General features: G+C 42.4%; 1 protein-coding gene across 3 annotated transcripts in view; it reads left to right on the forward strand.

Moving 5' to 3' along the window:
• The window catches only part of qser1 (glutamine and serine rich 1), a 72380-nt gene that overhangs the window by 3853 nt on the left and 47229 nt on the right, over nucleotides 1-21298 (forward strand). The window contains exon 1 of one of the 3 annotated variants that reach the window (XM_060923431.1): nucleotides 6759-7048. The exons of the other annotated variants lie outside the window; for them this stretch is intronic. Coding sequence (XP_060779414.1) covers nucleotides 7029-7048 — 20 coding nt within the window. The 5' untranslated portion in view covers nucleotides 6759-7028. Of the gene's footprint in view, nucleotides 1-6758; nucleotides 7049-21298 lie in introns of those variants that run through there. 3 annotated transcript variants of the gene reach the window in all.

The raw sequence follows: 21298 nt of genomic DNA on the forward strand, positions 1-21298 counted from the left end.
TGAACTAACTGGAGCTTGTTTATGCACTTATTGGAACATCCAGACAGTAAGGCATTACAATAATCCAACCTGGAGGTAACGAAAGCATGAACTAGTTTTTCCGCGTCATGTAGTGACATTAAATTTCTTATCTTAGCAATATTTCTGAGATGAAAGAAAGCTATCCGGGTCATGTTATCAGTGTCAGTTTCGAATGAAAGACTGGGGTCAATAATCACTCCGAGGTCTTTTACTGCTGCACGTGAAGAAACAGAAAGTCCATCCAGAGTTACTGTGTAATCAGAAAACTTACTTCTAGTTGCATGTGGTCCTAGTACAAGTACTTCTGTCTTGTCAGAGTTAAGCAGAAGGAAGTTAATAAGCATCCAGTGTCTAATGTCCTTCACACATTCCTCAATTCTATTAAGCTGGTGTCTCTCATCAGGTTTTGCAGAAACATACAACTGTGTGTCATCAGCATAACAGTGGAAACTAATACAATGTTTACAAATAATATCACCCAGAGGTAACATATATAGAGAAAAAAAGTAGTGGACCTTGTGGAACACCAAACTTTACCTCAGTACATCTAGAAATCGCTCATCTCATCTCATCTCATCTCATCTCATCTCATTATCTCTAGCCGCTTTATCCTGTCCTACAGGGTCGCAGGCAAGCTGGAGCCTATCCCAGCTGACTACGTGCGAAAGGTGGGGTACACCCTGGACAAGTCGCCAGGTCATCACAGGGCTGACACATAGACACAGACAACCATTCACACTCACAGTCACACCTACGGTCAATTTAGAGCCACCAATTAGCCTAACCTGCATGTCTTTGGACTGTGGGGGAAACTGGAGCACCAGGAGGAAACCCACGCGGACATGGGGAGAACATGCAAACTCCGCACAGAAAGGCCCTCGCTGGCCACGGGGCTCGAACCCGGACCTTCTTGCTGTGAGGCGACAGCGCTAACCACTACACCACCATGCCACCACGTCTAGAAATATCACCATTTATATCAACATACTGATAACGATCTGTTAAATAAGAGCTGAGCCAGGAGAGGGCCGTTCCCTTAACTCCCACAACATTTTCTAGTTTATCCAGAAGAATGGAATGATCAATGGTATCAAATGCTACACTAAGGTCAAGCAACACAAGCAGCGAGACACAGCCCTGATCAGATGCCAACAGTAGGTCGTTTACTACTTTAACCAAAACTGTTTCTGTGCTGTGATTAGGTCTAAATCCTGACTGATACATTTCATGGATGTTATTCCTATGTAAACATGAGCATAACTGCTGTGCCACAGCTTTTTCAAGGATCTTGGAGATAAAGGGGAGGTTTGATATTGGCCGATAATTGGACAGCTGACAGGGATCAAGGTCAGGCTTTTTAATCAGGGGTTTGATAACTGCTAGTTTAAAGGATTTGGGTACATAGCCAATCGTGAGAGAAGAATTTATTATTTTTAGAAGTGGTTCAGTTACTTCAGGTATTATCTGTTTGAATAGACATGTAGGTAAGGGATCTAGTACACAAGTTGAGGCTTTTGATGCCGAGGTTAATGAAAGTAATTCAGTTTCTTTAAGGGGAGTAAAACATTCTAATTGATGATCTGATAGAGTTATGGTGATGATACACGGGGCAACTTTTTGGGCAATGTTGCCGAGCAATGTTGCTGGCAACGGGCAACTAGGTGAGACACAGGGCAACTTTTCAGGGCAACTAACAATGGGCAACAGCAGTTAGCAACGGCAGTTTACAGTTAGCTAAAAAAAAATCGATGTCTTAATTTTTGCTGTGACCATTTAATCAAGCTGTCTGTTGTTTTTTAGAGCTTTGGTGAGGTAAATTCCTCCATATAGAATATTAAAATAACTTACCGGCGTAAAAACAGATGAGGAGCCTCTCCATCTCTTCACTCCACTGACACTGAGCGGCCGCCATATTTGTTTGAAATTTCTGATCCGAACCTCACCGGAGGTCACATGACTCGATACTCGCGTTCTGATTGGCTTATCTCAAAAAGTTGCCAGAGATTATCAAAACCATTCAGAAAGAAACAATGTTGCCCAATCTCAATAGAAAAGAGTCAAAACGCAATTGCCCAGCAACATTGCTCGGCAACATTGCCCAAAAAGTTGCCCCGTGTATCATCACCATTACAGTGGGGCAAAAAAGTATTTAGTCAGTCACCAATTGTGCAAGTTTTCCCACTTAAACAGATGAGAGAGGCCTGTAATTTTCATCATAGGTATACCTCAACTATGAGAGAGAGAGACAAAATGAGAAAAAAATCCAGAAAATCACATTGTCTGATTTTTAAAGAATTTATTTGCAAATTATGGTGGAAAATAAGTATTTGGTCAATAACAAAAGTTCATCTCAATACTTTGTTATATACCCTTTGTTGGCAATAACAGAGGTCAAACGTTTTCTGTAAGTCTTCACAAGGTTTTCACACACTGTTGCTGGTATTTTGGGCCATTCCTCCATGCAGATCTCCTCTAGAGCAGTGATGTTTTGGGGCTGTCGCTGGGCAACACGGACTTTCAACTCCCTCCAAAGATTTTCTATGGGGTTGAGATCTGGAGACTGGCTAGGCCACTCCAGGACCTTGAAATGCTTCTTACGAAGCCACTCCTTCGTTGCCCGGGCGGTGTGTTTGGGATCAATGTCATGCTGAAAGACCCAGCCACGTTTCATCTTCAATGCCCTTGCTGATGGAAGGAGGTTTTCACTCAAAATCTCACGATACATGGCCCCATTCATTCTTTCCTTTACACGGATCAGTCATCCTGGTCCCTTTGCAGAAAAACAGCCCCAAAGCATGTTTCCACCCCCCTGCTTCACAGTAGGTATGGTGTTCTTTGGATGCAACTCAGCATTCTTTCTCCTCCAAACACGACAAGTTGAGTTTTTACCAAAAAGTTCTATTTTGGTTTCATCTGACCATATGCGTGGATTAAAGCAAAAAAATATATATATATTTGACTGAAAATTTACGGGGGGGGGTTATGGGTGGATTTCGATGAAATTCTAGGGGGGGGTTATGGGTGGATTTCGATGAAATTCTGAGAATGGTTAACTTAAAACTGATAACTTTATTATCAATTAATTAATGGATTAATATATTCAATTTATTGTTGAGTGATTCTTCACCATTGTTCGTTTTTGAGATATTCATTTTTGTTTGCAGCTTCATAGACAATTCTTTTTTGAATTGTGCAGCAATGCCATGCGTGTACAAATATGAGGCACGAGCATTTGACAGTGACAACCTAGAGAGGGCGCTCCTGTCTTCCAAGATTGATCGCATCAAATCGACCAGTGGCTGCGATATGGTCAACGGCAGGTCATGCTGCGCTATAAAAGCACAGACACGTATTTTCTGTGCACAGACGCGATCAGCCATAGATGGACTGACCTCCGTTGAGGTGAGACTTGCTCCTGGTAAAGAAGAGGTGTGCTGAAGACCCCTTGTATTGGCCTTGTGGCTGGCTTCCAGTTGATGGCGCGACAGCGCTTTCTTTCCATTGCTTCCGTATATTTTTTTTTGTGGCAAACCACACAAATGCAAGCGCCTGGAATGTTTAGTTTTTTGCACCATGAACTAAATGGCTTTCCGTTTTCACCTATTTCGTACAGCCAAGCCCACCTCCACTTGTTTTTTACACCTTTATCGATGGCAGACACATCAGTGCCTTCTTTCATGGAAAGCGCATCCATGCTGCCGAAACCGAAAGCAGAATGACATGCTCCTCTATGCTCGACGTCAATATAGAAAAAAGTTTGGATCTTCGCTTAAATTAAAATTATAATTTGACCTTACTTTGTGTTGAATACGACTTCAAAAACAATTCAAGATTTTATTAAGAGAAATATTGTGGCCAACACGAGTGTTAAGTTACCTAAAAGATCGCGTGAAGTTGGCTGCTATCTACTTTGCGTTTGTTCTCATTTTCCTTCATCATTTCATAGGCCAGAAACAGATGTTTTGACGTAATTTAACTTGGTAGGCTATGATTATTATTTAACCGTAGTCTTCTAGACATTTTGACTGTTTGGGGCATTGAACGCTGGTGTATGATTTTCAGGGAATAAAGTTTAGCGCATGTCGGAACATCATTGCGCTCGCAGCCTCCAACTCCTCAAACGTCCTTTAAATTGTGATATAACGTAGGCTATAAGGCATGGTTCTAACATACCTTACACATTGGCCTAACGAAAATAATAATTGTTGGGGCGTCTGCTGATTTGTTAGCTATAAATTTAGGTCTAATTACTTCTGACAGTCTGCAAGCATTGCACCGTCGGGTCTTCAAGTCTGGCTGAAGCAGAGGAGCGGGCTTTCCGGGGTTTATTTTTTCGTTTTTTTTTAACATGCTCTATTTCTATATGTCCAAGTTTGAACTAAGCCATTTTCGCAAGATTTAATTTAATACAAAACAGAAATGGTCAGACACAAGCACGCCAAGCACATGGGAATGTATTTTGCCAATTTTGACACCGCATGTTTTTTTAATGCCGCACCGTAGACAGCGAATGTTTAAACATGATCAAACATAGGAAATGAACGACACAAAGCATGGCTCAAAAACAAAAAAGTTAAATAAACCCTGCTGATAGTTGATGGTGTTGCAACACATCAGTGTTATAACCCAATCTCTACCCAACCACCCGTCATTTTAATTCTCCTCGGATCATCACCGACCTCACATTTGGCCTTGGGAGAGTTCAGTTGACGGAAATCCGTCACACGACGGAAAACTTTAATCCATGCATATGACATTCTCCCAATCCTCTTCTGGATCATCCAAATGCTCTCTAGCAAACTTCAGATGGGCCTGGACATGTACTGGCTTAAGCAGGGGGACACGTCTGGCACTACAGGATTTGAGTCCCTGGCGGCGTAGTGTGTTACTGACGGTAGCCTTTGTTACTTTGGTCCCAGCTCTCTGCAGGTCATTCACTAGGTCCCCCCGTTTGGTTCTGGGATTTTTGCTCACCGTTCTTGTGATCATTTTGACCCCATGGGGTGAGATCTTGCATGGAGCCCCAGCTCAAGGGAGATTATCAGTGGTCTTGTATGTCTTCCATTTTCTAATAATTGCTCCCACAGTTGATTTCTTCACACCAAACTGCTTACCTATTGCAGATTCAGTCTTCCCAGCCTGGTGCAGGTCTACAATTTTGTTTCTGGTGTCCTTTGACAGCCCTTTGGTCTTGGCCATAGTGGAGTTTGGAGTGTGACTGTTTGAGGTTGTGGACAGGTGTCTTTTATACTGATAACAAGTTCAAACAGGTGCCATTAATACAGGTAACGAGTGGAGGACAGAGGAGCCTCTTAAAGAAGAAGTTACAGGTCTGTGAGAGCCAGAAATCTTGCTTGTTTGTAGGTGACCAAATACTTATTTTACCGAGGAATTTACCAATTAATTCATTAAAAATCCTACAATGTGATTTCCTGGATTCTTTCCCCCCATTCTGTCTCTCATAGTTGAAGTGTACCTATGATGAAAATTACAGGCCTCTCTCATCTTTTTAAGTGGGAGAACTTGCACAATTGGTGGCTGACTAAATACTTTTTTGCCCCACTGTATAGGGTTAACTACAGGGTCACTTACATTGTCTGACCTTAAATTAGTAGTTTGAATTTTTTGTCGGATATTCTCAATTTTGTCATTAAAAAAAATTCATGAAATCGTTACTATTATATACTGCAGGTGTGCATGTGTCTATAGTAGACTTATTCCTGGTTAATTTTGCCACAGTATTAAATAGGAATCTAGGATTATTTTTTTATCTTCTATTAGGGAGGAGAGATATGTTGATCGAGCAGCACTAAGAGCTTTTCTATTCTTCAGGAAGCTCTCCTTCCACGCTAATTTGAACACTACCAATTTTGTTTGATGCCATTTATGTTCCAATTTTCAAGTGGTCTGTTTTAATGTGAGAGTGTCATCATTATACCAGGGTTCTAATTTTTTGTCTCTGACCATTTTCCTTTTTAGAGGAGCTACATAATCATTTTTTTTTTTTTTAATTAAGTTTTCTCTGCTCGGGGGTAACACACAATATATACAGATTTCTTCAGTTAAGTCTTTGGTCAATCAAAAAAAAAAGAAAAAGTTTGTAAAACAAGATATGCTTCAAGGGTTGAATAAGTGTTGTAGCTTTCAGTCCCATTTCTGGTGGTATCTAAGCGATACCTGTACATGCATCAACAGTCCACACATATATCACCATACAATATGAATAGGTGAACTTACAAATGTCCAAATAGTCCATCAGCATAGTTACTTAAACAAAACACATAATTTATCCATAATTTAGCTGCACAGATTCATACACATACCACCTTTCAAGGACGTGTTACATATATATATATATATATATATATATATATATATATACACACCCCCCCCCCCCCCCCCCCCCCCCCCCCACACACACACACACACACACACACACACACACACACACAGCTACATTATCTAAGGTATGGCGGAATGTTGACTCTAAGCATTCAGCTGCCTGATCAAGTTCTGCAGGGGCTGACAGTGACCCAATCAAAGTTGATAACTCTGGGAGATCATTTATAAAGCTCTGTGCAGTAGTTGACGTGAATGTATGTTTAATACAGTAGCGTGGTGAGGTGCATATATTATTACTCAGACATAGTTTGAATGAGATGAGATAATGATCTGAGATAACTTCAGACTGTGGAATAGGGCTGCACAATATATCGAAAAAGTATCGATATCGTGATATCATAGTTTGCGATACACATACCGCAAAAATTACTTAAATTTCGATAAAAGGCACATTTTTCTGTGCCGTCCAATCACATTTGAATGTCAACAAGCGCCGCGGGATAACTCCGCCCCCTATTGCAAAACAAGTAAAAGCCTCGTGGTGATGGCGGAAGGTGGGAGCGGTAGCAAGTGTGGTGAGACAAACTTGTGTGAGGAGGAACTGGTTTCCAAAAAAAAAAAAAAATGCACGTCTGCTATTTGGAAGTACTTTGGATTCAGGAGGGATGACGTACTGCAAACTCAGGTACTTTGCAAGACATGTACCTGTAAAACAGTGGTGGGGCGGCTCACTGGGACAAACACTAATGTACAGCAGCATAAAAACATAAAACCGCGCTCTCTCTCACACACACTACCGCTCGCTCACTCACACACACACACACACTACTGCTCCCTCACCTGCATGTGTTATTAACAGATTGTGTTTGAGTTTATGGTGAATCTGTGTCGCTCACCTTCATCTCCCGGGAGCCGCTGAAATTGCCATTTTGAATGCTTTATGTTAATGTAATGTAGTTTTCAGTTTTTTGTTTACTTCAACTTAAGACATTTTCTGCTGCGCTCACAAAAATTAAGAGATTTAAAGATGATTGCTGGACACCATTGCAGGTGTAGCCATGTTTTTCCAATAAAAAATAATGTTGGAATGGAAGCGATGCATTGGGTGTGTTTTTTTAAATGCTAGATACAGGGCAGAACGGCGAGTAGAGGTAAGAAAAACAGTATATATTTAATTATCGTGATACATATCGATATCGAGATATTCAGTCATGTTATCGAATATCGCATATTTTTCTGATATCGTGCAGCCCTACTGTGGAAGTATGACTATATTGTCTACGTTTAACCTGAATGTTATGGCCCTTTTCCACTACCCTTTTTCAGCTCACTTCAGCTCGCTTCAGCTCACTTCAGCCCGACACGGCTCGCGTTTCGACTACCAAAAACCAGCACGACTCAGCTCGTTTCAGCCCTGCTTAGCCCCTAAAACTCGCGCCGTTTTGGAGTAGGGCTGAAGCGAGCCAAACCGTGCCGACTGAGGTTGGGGGCGTGAGCAGACACTCCCCTGTGCACTGATTGGTGAGGAGGAGTGTCCTCACATGCCCACACACGCCCCGCGAGCGCGCTGGGATCTGTAAACACCGCAAACCCGGAAGAAGAATAATTATGAATTACGAGAATTTCTGAAGCCTTATGCGCCTCGCCTCATCTATACGCTCTTGCCAGTATCTGTTGGCGTTGTCGGTGACAACAAGCCACAGCACCGAGACCAGCAACACTAACGACTCCATGTCCTCCATGTTTATTGTTTACTATTCGGGTCGTGAGACTACCGCTGAAAAGCTCACTGAATCAGTGACATACAGAGCATCGTGCACGAGTTCGCGGAGCGCAAGGCTCGCCGTATGCCCTTCAAATAATGCGCGCAGTAGGCTATTGATGTTTTATTATGAGCCATGTACAGTATGTCGCCTAATGTTTTTTTTTGTTTCTGAGTTACATGTTCGTTTGAAGGACTTAATGTACAAACTAACATAGTTGCACCCCGGAGTGTTGAAATTGGTAAACACAGTGCATTCAGTGAGGTTTGCACCGCCCTCCTTTTATTTCTGACTCTTCCTGTCAGCGTTGCAACCTCTGAGCGCTCATTCGTATGCCCTTCAAATAATGTGCGCAGTATAGGCTATTGATGTTTTATTATGAGCCATGTACAGTATCCTAATGTTTTTTGTTTCTGAGTTACATGTTCGTTTGAAGGACTTGATGTACTAAATAACATAGTTGCACCCGGTAGTGTTGAAATTGGTAAACACCGCAGTTGCGAACATTTTGTAGCCTAAAATGATGTTATGATAAGCTTTAATAAAGGGCCCGGTCATTTGCCCCGCCCCCGGCCCGGCTCTGACTTGTTCCGCCACTGTCACTGATGTCACTGTTTGCGCTGCTTAACGGCATCACATGACGTCCACCCACTTTCGCTAACTCCACCCAATGTGTCCACCCACTTCCAGCCAGCACGGTTCAGCGCGGTTGTAGTCGAAATGCAACTCCAACAGCCCCACTCAGCTCGACTCAGCTCGACTCGGCACGGCACGGCTCAGCCGCGTTTGTAGTGGAAAAGCGGCATTAGTATTAGATCAAGGGTGTGACCACCATTATGGGTCGGTCCTATGACATTCTGATTAATCCCTACTGAATCTAAAATGGACACAAACGCTGTTTTCAAAGGGTCTTCTGGGTTATCGAAGTGAATATTAAAATCTCCGACAACTAAAGCTTTGTCTAAGGAAATAACCAGATCTGAGATAAAATCTGCAAATTCAGAAAGAAACTCAGAATATGGGCCCGGGGGCCTGTAAATAATAAGTAATGGAATTAACTGGGCAGACCTATTTTTCATGGCTACATACATTATATGAGTATGAAGAACTTCAAATGTATTAAATTTATAACCAGGTTTTTGTGTTACACCTAGATATATCATCTCATCTCATTATCTCTAGCCGCTTTATCCTGTTCTACAGGGTCGCAGGCAAGCTGGAGCCTATCCCAGCTGACTACGGGCGAAAGGCGGGGTACACCCTGGACAAGTCGCCAGGTCATCACAGGGCTGACACATAGACACAGACAACCATTCACACTCACATTCACACCTACGGTCAATTTAGAGTCACCAGTTAACCTAACCTGCATGTCTTTGGACTGTGGGGGTAACCGGAGCACCCGGAGGAAACCCACGTGGACACGGGGAGAACATGCAAACTCCGCACAGAAAGGCCCTCGCCGGCCACGGGGCTTGAACCCGGACCTTCTTGCTGTGAGGCGACAGCGCTAACCACTACACCACTGTGCCGCCTACACCTAGATAATCATTATAAATAACTGCAATGCCTCCTCCTCTGCCAGTTAGACGAGGCTGGTGTATATAACTGTATCCAGGAGGACTAGCTTCATTTAATGCGATATATTCATTTGGCTTAATCCATGTTTCAGTTAAACAAAGTACATTAAACTCCTGATCAGTAATGAGTTCATTAACCATTAGCGCTTTAGATGTAAGAGATCTAATATTTAATAGCCCCACCTTTAGATCAAAGGTGCTAGCAGCAGCTATACAGTCAGTATGATCTAATTTTATATTGATTAGGTTACTGGAGCAAACTCTCTGAAAATTTCTACGTTTTTGTTTAGCCTGGGGAACAGACACAGTCTCGATGTAGTGGACCCTGAGTGACGACTCTGTGCAGCTAGCAGACAGTCGGTTTAGCCTGTTCGTCTGCTTCCTAGCCTTGGCTCTGGATTATCAGGAATTAACTAGGCCTGTCCTGAGACTATGACCTATGCTACAGGAAATGAGAGCAGCACCTTCCCGAGTGGGATGGATACCGTCCCGCCCTACCAGGCTACCAGTGCCCTCAAAATTAGCCCAATTATCTATAAAGCCCACACTGTTTTCAGAGCACCACCTGGACAGCCAGCAGTTCAGCGACCATAACCTGCTGTAAGCTACATCGCCACGCTGCATTGGGATGGGGCCAGAGCATACTACAGCATCGGACATCACCTTCGCTAATTTAAACACCTCTACAAAGTTACTCTTAGTAACCTCAGACTGACAAAGGCATATATCATTAGCTCCTGCATGGATAACTATCTTTGAGAACCTGTGCTTGCCTAGGACCCTAAGATTACCTGCTATGTCCGGTGCCCTGGCTCCCGCTATATACCTGACTAAAGCTGCTGGTGCCCCTAAAGGCTGAGCTAATTTCACGTGCTGTATGATAGAGTCTCCTATAACCAGAGCTCTTTCAGGTTTCTCAGTGGGTGCATCACTAAGGAGAGCAAACCTGTTTGACACATGACGCGGAGAGGAGTGGTGCTCCCGTGGACAAGCCTCAGCGGTAGCTTTGGCTCTACACTTATGCCGCCGAGTCATCACCCATTCGCCCCGCTGTAAGGGCTCTAATGCCGGAGTTGGGGGATTACTAACTCCACCTAGGGCATCCAGACTTTCCCCTACAGAAACTACACTCTTCTCATGCTCACTAACCTTCTCTAAAGCCTGGACATGTGCTTCTAGCACTGTAATCTTCTCCCCAAGATAGGCTGGCAACCTGTCCAGAGTGTACTCTGCGTCTTGCACAGTGTCCGCTGGGATTGTCTCTCTCTCTGGGTGTCTATGAGCTCGTGGAGGTGGATGGATAGCGCTTTTCTCTGAGTATGTTACACTGCCCCAATGTTGCATGAGCAGCAGTTCAAAAAGATGTGTTCGGCTGGCGTCATGTGCCTCAAAGGAAGAGCATCGTAGCCTTCGTCCTCCTTGGATTGTTGCTGTCGTGTGATGGGGAGACCTGTCTGGTGGGTGGGAATCAATCATGATTAAACTGAGGAGAAAGGCAAGGGGGGAAAAAAACAACACGCAGTTAACCAATGGACAGAACAGTTTGGTGGATTGTTACTGTATACGTCCGCTGTTTGGGCATCCAATGTTAAATGCCCTTTGTGTTCACCAGGATCACCGAACCCCCTTAGTAAAACTGTATGTATGAGCCCTAAAGGTGGATTTACACCATACGATTTTCCTATCACACATCGTTAAAGCGTTCTTCAGTGGCCTTAGAACATGTAGCGTTCTAAGAAGTGTCCAGTGCAGTGCCATTGTGACCAAAGACGGCCAGTGATGGAGTTCTGCATTGTCCGAATTTTTTATTTGAAGTCTCAGTGTGACCACTGCTGTGATGGTCATCTATAAGCCACCAGGAGAAGGATAGAATAGGATGACGTGAAACTTAGAGGACCCTTACAAATATGTTAGTTGAAAAAGTTAAATGTAAACAAAACATGAACAGACAGAAAAATATCCTTATTACTTCAAGCTCAGTTTGCAGAACGTTTCTCTTTATCTGACGCCAATTTCTGCACAAGCCTGGATCACACTCATCGAAGATGTAAGCAGGAGGTACTCATATTATATTTAAATCCCAGGTCTAATGTTGGAGGATCTTCTTCATACAAACTGGCATGGAGAACACATTATTGCACAGTCTGTTATGGAATTCAGCCAAGATTTTAATGTGGACCAGTTAATGGTTGTTTCATCAGCAGGAACTGATGGGGAGTATTGCAAAACTTTGGTTCTGTCCAGTTGACAGCTACTATACAGATCCACCACATGTAATTTGTTTAAAGTTCTGCTTCTGAGCCATTTCTAGCAAAGAGCAATCATCACTGATGTCCTATTGCCCAAGGTCAGGTAAACTAAACAATTCAGCCTCCCATTGGTTTAGTTTGGTAATTACTATGTTATAAATGACAGATGAGCAGTGCCTGAAGTCCTTTAGACACTGGATCTAAAGTTCATACATAATTTTAAAATACTGAGGTGCACTCTGCCCATTGTTTTTGTGCAAAATGGAAAGTGAAATCTGAGGACAGGCTTGTAGTACTCAAGTCTGACTTGTGCCTCAATTTTAAGGACTCATGACTTGACTTGAACTTGAGCACTGATGACTCAGACTCGTGCATACACCTATTCATATGTTGTGTTCAGGAACAAACTAACGTTAATGGCACTAAAATGCCTGGAGAGAACGCCCCTAGGATTGTCTGCTTTGCTTATACAGACTTCTCGTGCAGTGGGAAAAAATGCACTGCTATGTGTTCCATATGTTGAAGAACTATCAAGGAGATGACAGGGACAACCTCGAACTAAAGTTCTTATTTGGCAAGACTCCACCAAGAGGAGTAAGTGACCCGCTGTGTTTATTGCCCTGTTGATAGCGGCGCTTGCTTGCTGAGCGATGAACTAGCTAGTGTTAACCCTCTCTCATGTTATTTGCCCTTTTGATAGCGGCGCTTGCTTGCTGAGCGATGAACTAGCTAGTATTAACCCTCTCTCGTTATTTGCCCTTTTGATAGCGGGGCTTGCTGAGCGATGAACAAGCTTTTTATCTGTAGCCTATTAACTAAAACGGGGCAGTCAATCAGTAGCATTAGTCCAACATGGTAGCAGAGACGGTTTCACATAAAGGCAGTAACAGCCACCGTCAAATGGTGCAGTTGGAGTTTTGTTCTCGGACTCGACTCAGATCAATAGTGGACCTGACTCAGACTCAACCTGAAATTTTCTTTAATGACTTGGACTTGACTCAGACTTGAACACTGGGGTCTTGAGACTGGGCTCGGACTCGAGGTTTAGTGACTCGACTACAACACTGTCTGAAGATGGAGTGCAAACCCATCTGTATACTAAAACAGAACGACTCCTCTCCTGAACACATTCTGTTGTTTGATACGAGTGTTTATTTAATCCACAAAGTCCCCTTTTGGGGTTTGAATATGCCTATTCTGGGTCATATCCAGACCACACACACACACACACACACACACACTCTGCAGGGCTAAATCTGAACCTTTTAAACATTCTTTCTCATGCTCAATTAAATGTACCCTTTTTTGACCTACACATTACTGGATCTAGTACTCAGTAATACAGCTAGCTGGTCCATTTTACTTTCTTGACCATTTTTGCACAAGCAGTTTCAGCTGTCTGTTATTATTCTTCAACAAAAAACTGTAACTTATTTGGTAAGTTTGTGGTGTGATGTGGCCTGACATGAAGCAGAGTTAGTGTTAACACAGTAGAATTGATTATTTTCCTCCAAGAGTACATCCCAAAGTGTTTTATTCCCCTTATACCTGACAATGATTACAATTCTGTATTTATTATTAGCTTATCTGGCCGACAGGCGATGAGCTTATGCCATTATGTGTTGTCTGTCCAGCATCGTCCACATTTCATGAAAATTGCTTCTTCTCTCTCAATTCTTCACTGATTTTTATTCTTTATGGCAGAATGGTAGGTCTGCCTGGGGTGCATATAGCTTCTACCCAAATTTGCTTAATTACAAATTATTAATGAAGTTATGGACTAATTAAGCCTTCAATAAAAATCGCTTCTCGGTCAATTCTTCGCTGTTTTGGATTCTTTCTGGCAAATAGGTAGGTATTCCTTGGCTGTATATAGCTTGCAACATTTATTGTGCAAGGTGGCCCACTTTAGATCGTTCCTTCTGGACTAGACGGGGCCGGAATGAGCTACGCCGTCATTGACGGTCTCTTTTATTGACACGTTTATTGCACCTTTTATCCATTTCTAATTCCATTTAATGTTGTGGAACATCTATGAAACATGTTCCTGTTATCAGACAGAAAGATCCTTCTTATTACTGAGACTATTACAAAGCACTGGCACTAGAGACCCCTTGCATAAATGTTAAGTAAATGCCTTCTTCCAGAAAACTTCATATCAATGATGATGTGTTTTACTTATAATCAGCTTGAATAAGTTTATTAGACTTAGATAATGTGGATGTAATAAACAAATTAAAAGCACATGTTTAACAAAGAAAAAATATACTGTAATTGTTGATGGGGTGAAACATTTGGAAAGTGTATTTCATTAATAATTTTTTTAAAAATTGTAAGCATTGGGAAATCACTCTGGTATAAATGAAATAGCGCATTTCAGACTGTACTGTTATACAAAAGTAATGCACTTCAGAGTGGATTATTCAGGGCTTCATGTCAAGCTGTATCACATCACCCTGGTATGGAGTATTTTCATATAATAGCATAGGCATGTGTTATTTCTTACTCAAAGGTGCCAGCTCACCCTTCCTAGAATCCTTTGCAGCATGTAGTGAGTTGCTATTTTCAATGCTAGTGATATTCCAAATCAATCCGCAACAAACCCCGCTATAACGAACTCTTTTACTACAAACTTTCGCATATAATGAACTAATTTTTGTGTCCCCTGCCTTTAGTGACAATGAGTCAGAGTCTTCAAAAAAAATCACTGAGCCATGCATTCCTCTTCCCACCAGAAACAAACAATAAGTAATCAAGTCCTCAGTCAAGTTAACATACATGTTAATGCCATAAAACAAAGGCTGAACGAGCCTCGCTTAGGTGTCAGTCACTCCCAGTTATCAAGAACGGTGATCAAAGGATCGATAAAAGGATAAAATGACTGCTGACATCATACAGTGTCTTGCAAAAGTATTCATCCCCCTTGGTGTTTGTCCTGTTTTGTCGCATTACAAACTGGAACTAGACTGCATTTCCGCAGAGAAAATGCAAAGTGTGCTTGCTGAGCTGTAGCAGAACAGCTATCGTGCTAGCATGCTAAAAGCTAGCATGTCAACATGCTAATGCCAACATGCTAACAACTAGCATGCTAACAGTTAGCATACTAACATGCTAAAAGCTAGCATGTTAACATGTTAATGCTAACATGCTAATAGATAACATGCTAACAGCTAGCATTCTAACATGCTAATGATTAACATGCTATTTGTTAAAATTATAACACTTTAAGGCTAATATGCTGACAGCTATCATGCTAACAGCTAACAGGCTAACGGCTAGTATGTTAACTTTTAGCATGCTAACACGCTGAGGGTAACATGCTAACAGTTAGCATGCTAACATGCTCAGGCGAACTCGCTAACAGCAAACATGCGAACTCTGCATGCTACCATGCTAATCCTAACATGTTAACAGCTCTCATGATAACATGCTAATGGTGAACATGCTAACAACTCGTGAGCTAACAGCAGGCATGATATCGTAATGGGTAACATGCTAACAGCTAGCATGGTAACACGTGAATGCTTATATGCTAATTGCTATCATGTGTGCATGTAAGTATTCCTAATAAAGTGGCCATTGAGTTGAAGTTGATTTGCTGTCAAAGTCTCAAATGAGCAGATCCTTGCCAAATGCATCATCACCTATGGGGGAAGGGAGGAATGACTCAGTCAAGCTTCCATTGATTAGCGGCAAAATGGAGAAAAAATGGACGGATGAAAGGCAAGACAAAGACGAGTGCGGGTCAGAACCGATATCATGTGTGTGATTTGGCCTGAGGTGCCATATGAAGTTTGGTGGATGTGTGGTGAAGTGTTACTGAGCAAAACTCCATTCATTTGAATGGGGCCAAAAATCAATGGAAGCCTATGGAGGTAAAAAGAGATGCGTGAAAACCAAGGAAAAGACGAGTGCAGGTCTCAGATGAGGGGATGGATCTGTGCGGGGACTTGGCCTGAGGCATCAAGTGAAGTTTCTTGAAGTTTGGTCACTTGGTTAAAAAAATTGATGGAGAGTGAAAGTTTTTCTCCTGAAACACCATTCATTTTCAATGGGGCCAAAAATCAATGCAAGCCTGTGGAGGAAAAAGGGATGAGCAGAAAGAAAGGAAAAATATGAGTGCAGGTCAGAACCGATTGCATGTATGTGTCGGGGGAGTTGGCCTGAAGTATCACATGAGGTTTGGTGCATCTGCGATGGAGCGTGTCCGAGTAGGACGATTCAATTCATGAGCCCTATTCATTCTCTATGGGAAAAAACAAAAGAAAAACGACAAGAACAAGAGAACGGGCGCATTGATCCAAAAGCTGTATACAAGCACGCTGCACCACTTCAGGCCAGACGTCTCAGAGTTGGAACGGTGTCTCTATCTCGAACGCCCTAGGAGGAGTAGTGGATCCAAAAAACGTGCCGGAATAAGGCAGACTAATTAAAATGGATTTTGGGGGGTTAGCCCCATTTGATTTACACAACATGCCAACCACTTTAAAGGTGAAAATTGTTGTTTTATTGTGACACAAACAGTAAGATTTAAAAAAAAAAAGAAATCGGGAGTGTGCATAGGTATCCCCCCTCCAAGTCAGTACTTGTAGAGCCACCTTTTGCTGCAGTTACAGCTGCAAGTGTCTTGAGGGTATGTCTCTATTAACTTAACACATCTAGCCACTGGGATTTTTGCCCATTCCTCAAGGCAAAACTGCTCCAGCTCCTTCAAGTTAGATGGGTTGTGTTGGTGTACAGCAGTCTTCAAGTTATGCCACAGATTCTCAATTGGATTGAGCTCTGGGCTTTGATTAGGCCATTCCAAGACCTTTAAATGTTTCCCTTTAAACCACTCCAGTCTAGCTTTCACAGTCTGTTTAGGGTCATTGTCCTGCTGGAACGTGAACCTTCATCTCAGACTCAAACCTCTGGCTGACTCAAACAAGTTTTCCTCCAGAATTGCCCTGGATTTAGTGCCGTCCATCTTTCCTTCAATCCTGACCAGCTTTCCTGTCCCTGCAGATGAAAAATATCTCCACAGCATGATGCTGCCACCACCATGTTTCACTGTAGGAATGGTGTTCTCAGGGTGTTGGGTTTGCACCACACATGGCAAACCGTGATGGCCAAAAAGATCAATTTTAGTCTCATTTGACTAGAGACCCTTCCATGTGTTTGGGGAGTCTGCCACATGCTCTTGAGCAAACTCCAAAAGTGTTTTCTTAAGTAGTGGGGTTTTTTTCTGTCCACTCTTCCATAAAGCCCCACTCTGTGGAGTGTACAGCTTAAAGTGGTCCTATGGACAGATACGCCCATCTTGGCTGTGGATCTTTGCAGCTCCTTCAGTGTTATCGTTGGTGTCTTCGTTGCATCTCTGATTAATGCCCTCCTTGCCCGGCCTGTGAGTTTTGGTGGGCGGCCTTCTCTTGTCAGGTTTGTAGTGGTGCCATTTTCTTTCCATTTTGTTATAATGGATTTAATGGTGCTCCCTGGGATATTCAAAGTTTGGGATATTTTTTATAACCCAACCCTGATCTATACTTCTCCACAACTTTGTGTCTGACCTCTTTGAAGGCTCCTTGGTTTTCATGTTGCTTGCTTGGTGTTGCAGAGTCAAGGTCCTTCCAGAACAGGATGAGTTATACAGACATCATGTGACAGATCATGTGACACTTTGCACACAGGTGGATCTTAATCAACTAATTACGTGACCTTATGAAGTGAATTGGTTGGACCAGCTCTTATTTAGGGGTTTCATACGAAAGAGGGTGAATACCTATGCACACTCCAGATTTTTTTTTTCATCTTAATTATTGTTTGTGGCGGCACGGTGGCGTAGTGGTTAGCGCTGTCGCCTCACAGCAAGAAGGTTCTGGGTTCGAGCCCCGTGGCTGGCGAGGGCCTTTCTGTGCGGAGTTTGCATGTTCTCCCCGTGTCCGCGTGGGTTTCCTCTGGGTGCTCCGGTTTCCCCCACAGTCCAAAGACATGCAGGTTAGGTTAACTGGTGACTCTAAATTGACCGTAGGTGTGAATGTGAGTGTGAATGGTTGTCTGTGTTTATGTGTCAGCCCTGTGATGACCTGGCGACTTGTCCAGGGTGTACCCCGCCTTTCGCCCGTAGTCAGCTGGGATAGGCTCCAGCTTGCCTGCGACCCTGTAGAACAGGATAAAGCGGCTAGAGATAATGAGATGAGATGAGATTATTGTTTGTGTCACAATAAAACAACAATTTGCACCTTTAAAGTGGTAGGCATTTTGTGTAAATCAAATGGGGCTAACAGCCCAAAAATCCATTTTAATTCCAGCTTGTAATGCAACAAAACAGGACAAACACCAAGGGGGATGAATACTTTTGCAAGACACTGTATGTGATTTGCAACACATGAATGAATCAAATGGTGAAGATTTAGAGAACATCGCGAGTCAGTGGGTAGACATCGATAACGATACACTGGTAACCTCCATTATTGCCATAACAGACGTAGAAATCATTGCCTCTGTTCGCGATCCTTTAACTTGGTCAGGGAGCTGCAATAGTGACTCGGACATTTAAGTCATCGAAGAAAAAGCAATCCAGCATTGCACGTTTCTTCAGGAAGTAAAACTGATGGGACACTACTATCATACTGTAACAGACTATGCTGGGGCAATGAGGAACTGGGAGACAGGTGCAACAGTTCAAGATATGTTTTTTTTTTTTAAATTCATCTTTACTTTCACTTTTCAATGACTTTAGGTTACGCATGCACGTACACATGCACACAGAGCATGCATTGGGATTTGCAGCTCTCTCTTTCATTACTGGCTATCTGAAAGACATGCAGAGACACATTAATAGACAGTCAGTAATTAGACACGTGTAACTCGTCACATTACCCGCTGTTTAAATCTGACTCCTCGCTGTTCACATTCGACACTTGACTGTACCCTCGCTGTCACATGTACTTTTACTAAATGTAATCTTTCATTATTCAAATTATTTTTATGACACTGAAAAGAGTGACTTATTTCCTTTACTTCATAAATATATAAGTGAATTAAACATAAGTGTAAATTAAACACGGTTTTGTTTTACATAAGAGTGAGTTTTTGGTGTGACAAGTGGGTCTGTTTCAGTATTACGAACTTTTTGGTATAACAAACTATTTGGATGTCTCCCAAGGAGCTTGTTATTGCGGGGTTACAGTGTATTTTGTCCAAGTATCTATATTTTAAATTCTTTCGACCGATCCATTCTGTTTTTGTATTCCAGTTTTTCTTTTGTAATGGACCCGAACCAGCCTCGGCCATCTTGCGGGCAGCCATGAAGGAAAGGAAAGAGAAGGCATGTTTTGTTCAAAGCTTCCATCTATGATACATGGATGAAGAAAAGTTCAAAATGGGTTTCAAGGGAATCACTAACAGTGAATTTGCAGAGGATTTGCTGCACAGAGAGCTAACAGAGTAGCAGTCACGTGTTTTCAAAATGCAGTGGCCCATATCTTAAAAAAATTTAAAAAATAGATTCTGGGAAGGCTAAATCAGCACTTTCTGACCAATCTGGTTCAAGAATTCAACAGTGCTATGGCATAAAGCCAGATACTGTAATAGCTCACCCCATATATTGTATAGAGTAATATATCACTTTTAAACAAGCCAGACTGATGTAAATGGACAGTTTCAGCATTTTGGATATGACTTTGAACTTGTCTTGACTTGCAAAGTGTCTCTGTCTGCAAAATCTTAGGTTCAGTGAACACATTTTATTTCCATCTTTCAAGGTTAATGCTGACAAATGTGCAAAAGTAAGATATTGATTTACATATTACAGACATAGTAATTTAGCAGCATAATGAATGTGACCTCTTATGGCACATGAGTGTTTTTTGGGAGATGAGTCATTTTCAACAAATTCAAATGTTAATTTCAAATATTTCCAAGTACTATTAGAAGAAAAATGCTAAATTAAGAGTGAAATCCTTGAGCCCAACACTAATCCAAATGTAAATAATGAGATAATGTAAGAAATATTTATAGGTCTCTCTCCTGAAATATAGTGCATTATAGCTGGTTGAAACATGCTGTTTTGTGTGGAAGCTCCTGTAATACTTGATTGATCAAACTTTTTTGGAATTGTGGTTGTGACATTGTGTAAAACATAAATAAAACAATGTGAAGATTATTTTAGGTTAAACATAAGTAAAGTAAGATTATATTAGGTAAAAAATATTTCTGTTCGGCGATTTTTGTGACCACTCGGCACGTGACGTCATTCAAGACAAACAAACCACTTGAGTTGAGTCCACTTCCGTTTACTTGCATTGCCGTTCAGCTTGAGTGCAGACATGCGTTCGGGAATTTCCAAAGAAAAACCATGCCTTATTGTTGTGCAGTGAACTGTAACATCGGGACCGGTTCAGGAAGAAGTTTTTACCTTTTTCTGAGAGAGAAGAAGAGGCGGAGCGAGAGGATTGGCTTTTTCTGAAAAAGAAGAGGCGGAGCGAGTGGGTTGGCTTTTTCCGAAAGAGGAGACGAGGCGGAGAGAGTGGATTGTGCGCGTGAAGCCAGAGGGTTGGCTTTTTCCGGAAGTGGAGATGAGGCGGAGAGAGTGGATTGTGCGTGTGAAACAAAGGCTACGTTCACATTGCAGGCTGAAGTGACTCAAATCCGATCTTTTCGCCCATATGTGACCTGTATCCGATCTTTTATTGACAATATGAACGACACAGATCCGATTTTTTCAAATCCGACCCAGGCCGTTTGGATATGTGGTCCTAATTCCGATTCCTATCTGCTCTTTTCATATGCGACTTCAGTCTGAACCGCCAGGTCGCATTCATCCGACTTACATGTCATCAACAAGCCACAAACGTCACTATTCTGCGCTGAAGTAGGCGGCGGGTCTCTCAAAAAAAAAGTTACAACAACATGGCGCATAATCACAGGCGCAGATGGGGGGGGGACTCGTCCCACCCAGATTTAAATTCACCTCGCTCGGTCCCCCCCACTTATAGGGAGGAAAAAACGTCTATGCTGTCTTTCTTTGCATAAGGCAAACCTCACGGAAAAATCAGAAGACTAATTACCATTCGGTTTATTGAGGTGCACAGCAGTGTATACATAGTTGCAACAACTCACATAAAACAAAACAAAGACTGATATTCGGTTGGTTGAGCTGCGCAGACTGCACAGGTTGCGAGCTCGAGCTTGGTTGCTATGGTAACCCACAACAAGTCTGACAGGCATATCGGGGTTGGGGTTGGTTTGCTGGCAGCTTTGTCCCCCCCAGTTTTTTGTCCCCCCCAGTTTTTTGTCCCCCCCAATTTAAAAAAACGTATCTGCGCCCCTGCGCATGACATCAATGCGAGGGACGCTTCAGGCT

The sequence above is a fragment of the Neoarius graeffei genome, chromosome 6 (genome assembly GCF_027579695.1).
Source record: "Neoarius graeffei isolate fNeoGra1 chromosome 6, fNeoGra1.pri, whole genome shotgun sequence".
NCBI classification, from domain to species: Eukaryota; Metazoa; Chordata; class Actinopteri; order Siluriformes; family Ariidae; genus Neoarius; species Neoarius graeffei.